The 13,114-nt window shown below is 42.1% G+C and overlaps 1 protein-coding gene across 2 annotated transcripts; it reads left to right on the top strand.

Moving 5' to 3' along the window:
* Positions 1-53: 53 nt before the first annotated feature.
* Positions 54-13,003, top strand: UEVLD (UEV and lactate/malate dehyrogenase domains). 2 transcript variants are annotated; one of them, XM_068148286.1, is made up of 12 exons: positions 54-111; positions 2,018-2,102; positions 2,744-2,806; positions 3,535-3,698; positions 4,719-4,854; positions 6,232-6,356; positions 6,830-6,935; positions 7,748-7,918; positions 8,842-9,015; positions 9,607-9,691; positions 10,312-10,435; positions 11,038-13,003. In XM_068148286.1, the coding sequence occupies exons 1-12, from the start codon at positions 70-72 to the stop codon at positions 11,200-11,202; spliced, it is 1,440 nt and encodes a 479-aa protein (XP_068004387.1). In that variant the 5' UTR covers positions 54-69; the 3' UTR covers positions 11,203-13,003. The 2 variants fall into 2 exon arrangements, with proteins under 2 accessions (XP_068004387.1, XP_068004388.1); XM_068148287.1 differs by lacking the exons at positions 9,607-9,691; positions 10,312-10,435; positions 11,038-13,003 and adding an exon at positions 8,052-8,135 and having other exon boundaries at positions 8,842-8,928.
* The last annotated feature ends 111 nt before the right edge of the window (positions 13,004-13,114 follow it).

Here is a 13,114-nt window from a genome sequence, read left to right as displayed (position 1 = left end):
GCCGGAGGCAGCGGGACAGCGCTCTGAGGGCGCGGCGCAAGGGCTGCCGGGAGGCGGTCCCGCCCCGCCATGGCGTTCTCGGAGCCGGCGCTGCGGAAGCAGCTGGGCAAGGTGCGCGCGGGGCTGAGGGGGCGCGCGGCTGGGCGGGAAGGGGGAGCGCTGAGGGAAATGGCAGCTGCGCAGGCAGGGCTGGCGGGAGGGGACGGGGCCGCTCCCCTGCACCAGCTGTGCCGGGCGGCCCCCTGGCCCGCCAAGTTCCTGCGAGTCACCGACCGCGGTGCTGGGCGCGAAGGGCAGCGCTGAGAGAGCCAAGCAGCCCCGGGGGAGGGCAGGCGAACCCGGTCCCTGCGCCCTCGGCGGCGCGGGGCCGTCTGTAATGTCGCGGTCACCGCTTGTCAAAGACTTCTGGCCGGCGCGCAGGATTTACGTCCCCTTACTGCCGCTGAGCTCAAACTTGTGCCCGGCACAACTTCATCCTTGTGGCTCAGGACACGGGAACGCGTGTGACACGCTGCGTGCGGGCGAAACCTCACCCCGCACGAGGAGTTAGTGATCTCCTTGCGGGGCAGGCTGTGACAGCCCTTTCATTAGGCTCTCCGTGCCTCAGAAGCACAGATTTATCTCTCTAGCGTCCCTCTGAGGTAATGGGAGTTCTCATTTCCATAGGATGGATGTGTATTTAAACTTTGGGGCACGCCAAGTAATCTTAGGTGCCAAATGAGAAAGGGCTGCAGCTGACTCACCTCTTACATCGTGTCATGTTTAGAGAAGAACAAACCGTCTTAATGGGAATGCCTCATTTGGGGTTATGAGTAAGACGGGGGGTCAGCTAGGGAAAGATGGCTTTGATGTCATAACCAGAGGTAGCCAGACTTCTGAAAACGTGTTAAATAGAAGAGTGGAGACATTCGTCCTTTGGGTACTCCTGGTTATTCTTCTTGTACTGCTTGGCTTTGCAGTGAGACTGCAAGGCAGGCGTGAGACTGAATGGGGCGAAGCCAACTAAAAGGTGTTTGTTTCCAGCAGCTTTGTGTTTTCTTGTGCAAAGGGGAAAACAAGTGTGCCATCCACATAGCTGTAGTGCTGCTGCTGTTTCTGTCTTACTGAAGAGATGGTAGATTTTAGCTCTGCCTTTGTGGGATGTACTCCAGCGCAGCAGGCAGCTCTTCGAGCCCCCTTCAGGCTGCACTTGTGTTTGCTTAGGCAAGGTTTCCAGGACGGCTTCAGACTTCCTAAAATGAAGAGCAGATGCTCTAGTCTAGGAAGTGGAAAATATTCTTTGTAACTTCCAGGTGTTGAGGGATGGAAAACTCTTGGAAGTTAAGGTATTAGAGTGACTGGGGACTGTCTAAATAAAGCAGCAGTGATCCATTCTTGCTGACTCTTCCAGCTCACATTTTGAGCATCAGTACTTCTTAATCTGTGGACAGGTTTTCTGAAGGTGGGAAAGAGGGATGCATTATTGTCTTTGGATTTTCTTAGCTCTGAAGGACAGCTTAAATATGGAACAACGTTTCCAGAGGCTAGTTACATGCTCTCTTAATATGTTTGTGGAAATCAACATCTTAGGAAAACTCTTCTAAGTGTATCCAGGTGGGTCTGACTTTTTCACAGCAATTGTGCCAGCGATAAGGCAGCTTCCTTTTTTTTCTAAGAGGTTTATATTGTGTTGAATTATTATGTCTAGAGAAGACTAAGTTTTACTAAGCCTCTGCTCCTACAGCTGTAAAGGAGAAGAAATGGTATAGAAGGAGTGATATTCAGAGTACAAGTTCCAATGTAGCAACAGCAGACTTGGGAGACTTTTGGAATGTTTGGTTGGGGTTTTTTTTAATCCATTTTTTGGAGAACTTATTTCACACCAAAGCTATTTGTAATACTACAAGTAATTATTACCTTGCCATTTTTATGTTACTACCTTCTCTTAGTTCCTTTTCCCTGTCTCTGGTAATTAAGAAGAAGCTTTTGAAGTGAAACTTTCTTTTTTATCTCTCTTTTTTTTCTTCCCCCTTTCCAGTATAAGTTCAGAGACCTGACCATAGAAGAACTAAGGAATGTTAACAAGACCTACCCAAACTTCACATTCTCCATGAACACATACAGTAAGAAATTATATAGTTACTTTGAACTAACTTTTGGGCTTCTTGCTTGCTACAGATTGAGGCTGTGTATAATAGAGTTTAAACTGTGTGAACATCTTCCAGTTGTGTTCCTGTCTTTACTTCAACCTGCAATGAAATTTCTCTTGCCGTGTGATGGCTCTTGAAAGCTCTTCCAAGAATCCACACATACAAAACCCTAATCAGCTCACTGAACTTCATTTTGTTTTGTCAGTCATTGTAGATGATTGATGGTATTTTACATTCTTCATATGTAACAGCATTTTTGCATGTCCCATGATTGTACTGAAAGCACTTTCCTCTCTTTGGCTTAACAAGTGTCACTTCCAAAATCTCTCAGCCTAACTGAAAGTTCTTGCCACACCAGAATTACCCAGGACAAGGAATTTGCAGACCAATGATAGGTTTAGTTGTACCAATGCCATTTTCATTCAGATTCCATTAAGGAATTATCTTAGAGGGGGAGGGAGGACCTTTGTAACAGGCCTCAGTTCTTTGAGGAGCAGTGAAGTGGATTTCTAATAAAGAAATAGTGTTGCAGGTAGGTAGTTGTGGTTAAGGTTGCCATGCCAGATCTCAAAGGATTTATTACTGCTCTCTAAAATCAGATCTTTTAATTTCAGCCTTCAAGGATGGATCCCAGAAGGACCTCCTGAATTTTAGTGGTACTGTTCCAGTAAAGTATGGTAAGACAAATGAAATATCATTTCCTAACCAGTAATGAAGCTAATTGTTAAATGTATTGGGTTGTGCCACTTAACAGTGCACTGTGCACAAGAAGGCTGTAAAGGATTTTGCCTGAACTGGCAAAAGCCACTCCTACTGCATAAACAAGTGCCTTCATGTAGACAGATTCTGAAATAAGGTGATATTAGTTAGGTAAGTCAATTAACTATTTGAAAAATGACACAGTTTGAGACAGTGTAGGCAAAATCTTTGCCTGCATGAACTCTACAAGGCCTATGCTTGTATGGGCAGTGTCCAAAAATAGCTAGTAGGTAATTTTTGGTTTTAACATAAAGGCCTTGATGTCTGAGGCAAAGCTCTTCATACATGCATCTTTGATTCAGTTGTTGAGTCCTGAAATAAGTATGAAATGGGTAGCTTTAAGAGAGTTCTGTGCCTGGAAAAGGGGACCCATTGGCTGATAGAATATCCTGAGAGGGGGGGGAAAAAAACACACACAGATCTTTATATGAAGAAAGATGCAGTCAGTAGCATTTCAAGTTGATCCAGACTCAGCTGGTTTTATTAACTAGCCCAAGTAACATAAATACTTTCCAGCATGAAGCTAGAAAGTGATCTGTCAGGCTTTATTTCTTTGTTAGTTTGAAGTGTGACTCACACATGCCTGGCTTTTAGTGCCTCTTCTCAATGCTGAAGGTAGTAACAGCTTTTCTCTTGTGTTGAACAGGTAGTTCCTATAACATGCCAATTCGTCTGTGGATTCTGGATTCTCATCCCTTTGCTCCCCCCATTTGCTTCTTGAAGCCAACTGCAAACATGGGCATTTCAGTGGGAAAGCATGTGGATGCTCAAGGCAGGATTTATTTGCCCTACCTGCAGAACTGGAGCCATGTAAGAGGTGGAGTGGCTGGCAGGGGAGGGAAGTCTTTGGGAATAAAGCATAGTATCACATGGAGATCCATGGAGAGGAGTGGGTAGGGTTCTGGGCTTTTCATTTTCTGCATTTTCTCATTACAATGATTATGCAGGGGAAGCAAAACGTTATGTCTTTTGAAATGACAGCTTTGTAAAGGAAGTTATAAGCAATTGTAAGGAGAATTATTCCAAACTGAAGAAAAAAAGGGACTGGTTTTGTTACAAAGCAAAGCAAGCCTCATGATACTTTGTGGCTGTGAATAGTAGAGTATCCCTCAAAGAGGTTCAGTGGAAGTTTCTGTCCCTATGAAAGAGTATGTCTCTTTCAGCCTCATGATACTCTTGTTGCTGTGAATAGTGGAGTATCCTTCAAAGAAATTCAGTAGAAGTTTCTGCCTGTGGAGTATGTCTCTTTCAGCAGAACTCTGAAGCGTTAGCATTGAGATGCAAAAGCCACCGCTCTTTCTGAATGATCTTGTGCACTGTACTAAATAACTTGCATAACCATGACTGCCAGAGCAGTAAAAATGATGTAATGAAGAGCTATATTTTGCATTATTGATATAGGCCATTCCCATGGGAACTTTTACTCATTCACTGTGGTTTACCCAAAGGAGGACTGAGTTGCCAAAACTCTGGACAGTTAAGCTTGTCTGAGAAGAGTGAACTGTCTTCCCTTGAGCTGTGATTTGTCCCACTTTCAATACTGGATGTGGCTATAGCAAAGGCTTCCATATATTCATTGCTGCCTTCAAAAACTGGCTGCACTCATCATGTTAACTTTATCATTCTGTATTGTTGAATTCCTTTTAATCCATACTACTGTTTGGAAAGTATCTTCTCAAAAAGTGATGCTTTAAAGGGGGTCTGTACTTATAGTTTGTTTAAACCTTGTACAGCCATGGCTCTTTACAAACTACTGCAGCTTACAGCTGACAGCACTACATGAAACAGAAAGTCAACTGTTTGGGTGTCTTCTCTCTTGCTGTGTTCCAGCCTAAATCAACTATCATTGGATTAATCAAGGAAATGATTGCAAAATTTGAGGAAGAGCTCCCTTTGTATTCACTGTCATCTTCTGATGCAGCCAGGCAATCAGAACTCCTCTCCTACATTGCAAAGATTACTGAAGGTGTGGATGTTTTCACGTATTTGTTTGCAATGCTCTCATATGTTTTATTACTTGATATCACAAAGATGCCTACACAATTTTAATATGCAGTGCTTGCACATCCACAGTGTTTGGTGCTTCTTCTGTAATCAAAAGTGCCTCTTTTTGAACAGAGAGCTCATACTCTCTTTGAGGAAGCAGCTAATTTTGGACGTTCATATTTAAGCCCACTGAGAAGTGCTGTAGGCTTGGCATTACTCATTTGTTGGAAACAACTGCAGCAAAGCCCAGTGGGAGATCTTGTGGAAAGGAAATGTGAATTTATTATAAGCAAGTTAATTTTACCCAGTCACAGTCACACATTCTCTCAGATCTCACTTACTCACACTCTCACATCTACAGTCTCAAGCCCGAGACCTGACTGACCACAGTCACTGGTGTGCAACACTGAAGACAGGAGTGCTGGCTGCTGAGTCCACATCATGTCTCTTGGGTCCTTCTTGCTCTGTGGTGACAAGCTAATTTTGGCCATGTCTTTTATCCCCTTCAGGAGTGGAGCTATCTGGCATTTTTGCCTCATTACTTTATCCCACCTGTTGTAAGTCTTGGGCAAAGTTCCTGAATTTGACAGTTCTTGTGTTTATCTAACCTGGGTATTTTTTGGCTCTGGTTCTGTTTTGCATCTTGACATATTTTCTTCGGGTCAGTCTTCCTTCACTGGTGAAATCATGGATGGTGATCTGATGGTTACACTCAATCATCTTAAAGGTCTTTTCCAACCAAAACAATTCTATGATTTGATGATCTGTGGCAACTGGTGCAAACCTTTCCTTTTAACCTTTTCCTGATACTCCTCCTGGTAATTGCATGCACACACACACACACACTTGTGAGCACACACATGTGTACACAGTTCACATTTCTAGGCAATCAATGTTTCTGCTAGAAATCTCTCTGTGTTACACTTGGAATGAGAATCATTATGTTCCCAGTACCACTGGCTAAACAACATCAGATTGCTGCATTTTAATCCAAATCCATTTTTCTTGTCTCTTCAGAGTATGAAATCTCTTACAACTGTTACACATTCATCTCTGTAACAGTAGCAAAAGGAGTATTGGTTGTATGGTCTCAGTGTTCTGTGATTCTGTGTCTAGCTTCTTGCTGTTGTTATTTCTACTTGGTGAAAAAAAATTCCTCTCCAGAGAGGAGTGTTTGTGTTTCACACCTTGCAAGTTGTGATGAATTGTCAGTGGTCCAGCTTGACCTCTCTTTTGAAGAGGTTCAAGCAATTTGGTTTAACTCTGGCACAACCATGATCCTTTCTGCAGCAGCAATACTTGTATTGATACAGTGTAGACCAGCACATAACTTTGTGGTGTTTTTTTTTAACTGTAGGAGAAACTGACATGAAAGCAAAGAGTAAGAATGGTGGAGGCAAAACCGAAGGGTGTTTTAACAAGGTTACTGTTGTTGGAGCTGGAGATCTTGGCACTGCCTGTGTGCTTGCAGTTGCAGCAAAGGTACATCATTATGTCTAATAGCAATAGACTCAGTTCAGAGAGGCTTCCAATCTAGTTCTTAGCACCTGATGTGTAGAAATAACTCAGCAGTTTTATTAGCCATGTCACTGCTTATCTCATTCACCTCTTCAGCTCACGTGTGGCCACACAGAAGTGTTAGTTTCTGTCCTGTTTTCTCAGTCAGCTTTTTAAATGCAAAGAGTATTGAATGTTGAAATCATGTATTTTGAAGCCACTTAGTTAAAGGATTCTTGCCTGAGTGGTAGCTTCTTCCAATTGGGATCTCCTGGTCCCATGGAAAAGGATAGTCTATAGACAGTCTGTGCTTTATATGCTCAGAGGCAACAGCAACATCAACATTTATAACTTCTCAGAGATGGTAGTGTGAGTTTTTTGGGTTTGTAATGTGATACTTCCTCATTGAACTCACTAAATTATTTTACTGTTGATCTGCACTGTTTTTACTCATACAGGGTGCTGCAGACAAGGTGGTTCTTTTGGATCTTTCTGAAGGTGCAGCAAAAGGAGGGATCATGGACTTGGAGATTTTTGCTCTGCCAAATGTAGAGATCAGCAAAGGTATTAGATGTTCTTTCTGGCACAGGGGCAAGTTCTGTACTGCAAGTGCTCATGCTGATGAGAGTGGGACACCTGGGAAGATAGAGAAGCTCTGGCATGTAGGCCATCGATTTTAAAACGCTGTTATCTTTTTATAGCTCCTTGCTTTTGGTCATCTTTTCAGAGTAAAACTGGGAAGGTTCAGCAAAGCTAGCATTGGTTTTATTTCAGCCTCTTTTTTCATTCTGTGTATAGAGGTAGAAGGGTATGAGTATACTGCCAGGTTTAGAGGCTAGTGCTGAAACTGGACTCACATAGAAATCCAGGAGGTGAAAGCACATAGCTTGCAGCCTAAGGCTTCAGTTATTTAGCTACTAATGCTAAGCAAGTTACACTGAGTGTTAATATTTTTTTTATGGTCTCCTACATGTCTTTGAGCTATAATATCAAAATTATAGAAGCCTCAGATAAAGGAGTCAAAGTCCTTCCTCCTCTTTAAAATTGGAATAAAAATGTTTTCTTCTCTCTAGCCATGAAATCTTAGCAAAGTTTATCTGTTAACCCATCTGGATACGTTCTGATCTCTGCTCTCTGCTCTTGAGCCCTTGCAGTCTGCCTTCTATGTTTCCCACCTACAAAATGGGAGAGTATTCTATGGGAGATCTGTGGTGCTATGGAAGCATCCCAAATTCCACACTGGGAGATACCGGGGTTGAAGTATCCCAAATTAAGCTGGATGCTGTAGTTTTGCCTTTAGGACAGCTCTTTGTTGTCCATCCAAAACAGAATAGAATTACACAAATACTTAAATCATGTTTTCTTTGTATTTCCAGACTTTTCTGCTTCAGCTGATTCAAAAGTTGTGGTACTCACAGTTAATTCTCTGGGTAATGCTCAGACTTACCTTGATGTCATACAGAGCAACGTGGATTTGTTCAGAGGAATTATCCCTACAGTATCCCACTACAGTCAGAACTCTGTTCTCCTTGTTGCTTCTCACCCAGGTATGGTGGTCTGGGGCCTAATGCTCTGTGCCCCAGCTGGCTTTCTCTTTGGCCTGTTTGAAAATACATTACTACCAAATGCACCCACTCAGTCAAAAATTCTTGCTAGTCTGAAAGATGTTTTCCTTTTCAGCTTTGAGCAGGCCACTGTCTTTGAGGGTTTTTTCTTTACTGTTACCAAGATAAAAGAAAATAGTGTACTTTGTTTTGTATGAAGGTATGTATTCCTGTGTGTTTCTGTATCTAGTTGCAACCTGGCTCTAGCTCCAAGATTAGCATTCATTGGCTGTTGTCTTGTCAGTTGTGTCCTGTATACATTTCTCCTGTGCAGTAGAGATAGATACACGTGTGTTGTGCCTCTCATGATCCCTAATACACATAACATAGTCTTGATAGTAAATATTGCAGCAATATTTTGGTGGAAAGGTTAAACCTGTTGGGTCAGTGATACTGTGAACCTAAGACAAAACAAAAACATTACTGAAAAGGGAAAGAAGTAAATGCTAGCCTCTCTGTCCTGGAAATATACTGAAGACAACCCTTTCCTGTTTTTCAAGTGCTTCTTGCCTGTCCTATTCTTTAGGGCTGTGGAGAGGGAGAAAGAGACTGCTTGCCAAATGAAAGGAAATTAAACATTGGCTGACTTAAATTTAGGAGCATGTGAGATTTTTGGTGTGGTGACTCATTTGGAAATTTCACTTGGCTTCTCTTAAAACTTTATGTGGGCTGTGAATTTTCTTCACCTCCTCCCCACCTGACTTGGTGTTTTGGGTTGAAATAAACCAATGATCTTACATGCTGAAAACTATTTTTAAGGTGAAGAAGTTGATCCTGGGGTTTTTGTAATCACAGCTCTTAGGTTTGCAACTGTGCTGAACTTTGAGTGGTCCTTCATTGTCAATGCCTTTTTCTTTCACATGTAGTTGAAGTAATGACATATGTGTCATGGAAGCTGAGTGCATTTCCCAAAAGCAGAGTAATTGGAGTAGGTACCAACCTGGATACAGAGAGATTTCAGTATATACTGGCAAACCTCTTGAAAGCACAGGTCCCTGCAAAAGATGCTTGGATTATTGGTGAACAAGGGGAAGACAAAGGTAAAGTTACACTTTATTATGACTGTGAGTTTATAGTATCCTGGAAGTGCTGAAGTAATTGAGTTATGAGAGGATAATTAAGAAAAGGAATGGAGATAGTCATAAGCTGGGCACTAGATTCTCATCATAATGGTTCTAAATAACACAGTCTGTGCTCAAGACTGTAGAACTGGAGTGGCAGCAAAAGTATTTGATGTTTGTCACAGTAAAAAAACAAAACCTAAAAACTAGCAGAAAATACAACTTCAAATGCTTTTTATTTGGTATAAGAGTATAGACTAGAGGTACTGGAGGAGGAAAGAAATGTGGTATAATATATAGGAGGTTACTGCTATAGTAACAATTACTACATATTACTTCCTTGTTAAGCAAATGTTCTGGCCAGGTGCTACTATAGAGTTACTGTAGCATGTTAGGGAACCTTAGAGGGCCATCAACTACATTTGGGTGGCTGTGGGGGAAGAAAGATTTGGACCACTTGAGTATTCATTTGCTGTTTGGTTTGGGTTTGGGGTTTCTCACCTTATCTGGTACTTGGTTTAGTCACTGTTTAGATGTGCATTTAAATGTTGGTTGGTTGTTTCTATTTAGTGCCTTCGTGGACCAGTTGTAACTTAGCTGCAAACCAGACAGAAGCAGTGGCTGCTCGTAACTCCAGGGAAACAGTGGCTAACAGGTGATGCCATTGCAGTCTGTTTTGTCTTCATGTTGACACACTTGATGATTGCAGAGTTGTTGTTTTTTTCCTTCAGCTCTCTATGAAGAGGACAAAGTTCGCTCTATAATGTTCACACACTGAGTGTACAGGAAATTGTAGGTCTGGCTGTCATTCCCCTCGAAACATGTAGTAGCCCCACTGGTTTTTATGAAGTTTGGAATAATAATGTTGTGCCTGTGATGATCTAAGACAAGCTTTGTAGAATACACACTGGAATATTACAGGTGCCAGTTTGTGTGTTTAAAAACAACAAAAAAGTAGACAAGAGTTTGTGTGGAAGCAGTTTACTTCAAAGCAAGGCACGTGTTTGGATCAATTTACCTGATTTAGCCTCCTACCAGTTACACCTCTTGACAGAAAAGAGAATTGTTACTAGTGTGGGTAAAATACACATCAACTCTGAAGTAATTCTTAATTCTTTTCTGTTGTTTTCCCAAACAGAACCATATCTTTCCAGTACACTTTTTTAACCTCATATGGTCCCCTTAACCTGTCTTTTTGTCTTTTACATGTAAACCAAAATAGAAATAATCAACATCTAAACCTCATGTTTTTTCTCCTTTTCCTGGTTTATATAGAGCTATGGAAGTTTTAAAGGGAAAGGGTCAGAGGTCTTGGTCTGTTGGACTCTCTGTTGCTGATTTGGCTGACAGCATACTGAAAGATAAAAGAAAGGTTCATTCTGTATCCACTCTGGCAAAGGTAAGTGTGTTATTAATAGCTTTTGGTTGGCACCATGATTATATTCTTTATCCTGGGTATGACCATTAATTTTGGCAGCACAAACAGCTCATTTAAAGTAACTGTTCAAGAAGCACTACTTCTGTTAGATTCTTCCAACAACAGCTTCCAGTGCTAGCCCAAAAATGAGCAAAAATCAATTTTTATGTTAATTTGAGACCAATATTAAAAGTGGATTATGCTCCCAAAAGTGGTAGAGTCCAGAGGGAAAATGCATTCATGGTTTCTGACCAGCTCCCCTGGAGCAGCTGGATTTAGCAAATGAAGAGCTGTTTTGTAGTATGAGCTTTGTCTGCATGCTAGAGGTTTGGTGTATCTGTTTTGGGAAACTCCTCTAAGTATGGCATGGTTCACTATTTGTTTTCTCTGTACTGTACTGTTGTACAGTTTCTATACAGTAATTCATTGCACAGGATCTAAACCAAATGGCATTTGACCTATACAAAGCATGCCCTGTGATGGAACATCCTTGCTTAGTTCATGTAATCAAGTTATGTTGTGTAGTGCTATGCTTCAGAGCAGAAGTAAGTAACTGTGACAATCATCTTTGCATTTTGTTTCAGGGATGTTGCAGTATCAACAGTGAAGTATTTTTAAGTCTACCCTGTGTTCTTGGAGCCAGTGGAGTGATTGAAATGGTCAAACTAGAAGAAGATTCGCTAGTGCAGGAGAAACTGCAGAGCAGTGCAGGATCAATCCATGACCTCCAGCAGCAGCTGAAACTGTGAGCAAGCACTAGCTTAGCCACGGGGTCTGCTCACTGCACCTGGGGATCTGCTAGGCAGAAAGGCTTGCTTGGTACACGTGGATTTACACATCAAACAAGAAAGTGTTTTATTTTGCTTCCAAAAAGTGCTTCCTCCATTTGGGTTTCAATGATTCAGTGCTGCACTGCACAGTAATTTCTTGTTTGAAAGGTGTACTTTTGGTAGCCAAAATGAGCAGGGTAACATGCAAGAATGTTTTGCTTAAATCCAGGTGACTTTTGCCTGTAGTTTTTTGTTACTACTTGTAGCCTGATTCTTGGGGTTTTGTTAGCTCTTTGCAGCTCATTAGGGGACAGTGTAGGAGAGCAGCTTGTCCAGCTCTGCAGAAGCTCCAGCTGAACTCTTCTGGGTTTTACCTGCTGCATTAGAGGCTTGTCCAGAATATGGTCACACTCAGCTCCTCAGGGCATGGGGGATGCAATTCTATAGTTTGATCTGTCATGCTTATCACAGGTGCTCTTTTGTCAATGGACTGTTGCTTATTACCAAGTGCTAAAAGCATGACATTAGCAGTATCCAGACCTGAAGTATGGGTATGAATTTTTGGTGCATCTCTGATGATGTTTGAGACTTTCTGGTCATGATTGTTTGCTCTTATCCTGTAAGGATGTTCAGAGTGCTCAAGCATCTGCAGTTCTCACTACACACATGCAACTCTCTTACCCTGTGCAGCATTGGAACAGATGCTCTTCCTGAAAGGGAGAAGATGGGGTGGGCCTCAAATGAAGAGTGAAATCCCACAGTTACCTCATGCACAAATACCTGTGTGTTCAGGCCTTGATCCAGTTGGTGTTCATGAGCTCTCCATCAGCCTGAGGAGAATATAGTTACTTGAGAAAGCAACCTGTAACCCTCCTTGCAGTAGGCAAGGTGGAAAAGCAAGGCAAAGCAGCTGTTTTTTAAGATAAGGCCTTTGGGGAGGTTATAACTCCTTGATTCACTGTGCTTGTAAAAGACTGCACTCATCTTGGTTGTACCTCAGCATCACAATGCAGGCAGAGATGTGGACTCCACTCCTGCTGTGTGAGTTTAGAAATGTCATTCCATGGTTGTTTTGAGGTGTAACTGGGTAAATACTGATGGAGTAGGATCTGTGTTGGAGCAGATCTATTCCTTTGTGCCTTCCAGTTGTATCTTTCAGAGCCAGCCTAACAAGGAATTCTGAGTTTATATTATCTCAGAACTAAGAAAAAATAGAAAGGGAAAAAACTTCAGTAATTCAGATTTATGTGTGTTTTTTAATTTATTTACATGAAATACTCAATTTTCCTTCTTTGTGGTCAGTGATGGGACAAGATCATTCATGGCACAAGATCATTGATGGCTGCAGGTGACCAACTTTGCTGCTGTTTTAGAAAATGCAACCAACATGACTAGACTTGGGGGTTTGAATTTTTTTTTTCCTCTTACTCTGTAACAAGCAGAATGGAATCATGGCTTGGCTTGGTGATTTTTCAAGGTGTGTATGATCTGTTGAGCATATTCTGAAGTGACTAGTCAAGCTGTTTTTCAGTGTAAGGGTTATTTTTAATGCATAGTTTAAACCATATAAAGCTGCAAACTCTTCGAGGGCTCTTTTTTAGCTTGTTGTTGATGCTGTAAAGGGACTAAATGTGGCTTACTGCTCCCGTTTGTGTCATATTCTTTGAAAGCCAACCAAAGGACTGAGCTCATTCACTGCGGTGGGAAACGGCACTTTAGGTTCTCTCGCGAAATTAACGCCCGGCAATACTTTTTAACAATAAACTGCACTGCACAGAGACTTTCAGACGTTGCATGAAGTGTTTCGGGGAAGCTGGGTCGCTGCGGGCAGGGCGGAACGCGGCTGCCAGCCGCTGGGCTCCGCCGAGCGGGATAGGGTCCAGCAGCGCGG

Source organism: Melanerpes formicivorus, unplaced genomic scaffold (genome assembly GCF_026170545.1).
Source record: "Melanerpes formicivorus ecotype bairdi unplaced genomic scaffold, bMelFor1.0.p_v2 SCAF_16, whole genome shotgun sequence".
Lineage (NCBI taxonomy): Eukaryota > Metazoa > Chordata > Aves > Piciformes > Picidae > Melanerpes > Melanerpes formicivorus.
This window is presented reverse-complemented; position numbering and strand designations above follow the sequence as displayed.

What these genes read in the sequence shown, in the direction of transcription:
- UEVLD (XM_068148286.1), top strand. Translation starts at nt 70, where the DNA reads ATGGCGTTCTCGGAGCCGGCGCTGCGGAAGCAGCTGGGCAAG. An exon ending in ATTCTCCATGAACACATACA is followed by an intron (nt 2,103 to 2,743) that starts GTAAGAAATTAT and finishes TTTTAATTTCAG; the next exon opens with CCTTCAAGGATGGATCCCAG. An exon ending in ACCTGCAGAACTGGAGCCAT is followed by an intron (nt 3,699 to 4,718) that starts GTAAGAGGTGGA and finishes GCTGTGTTCCAG; the next exon opens with CCTAAATCAACTATCATTGG.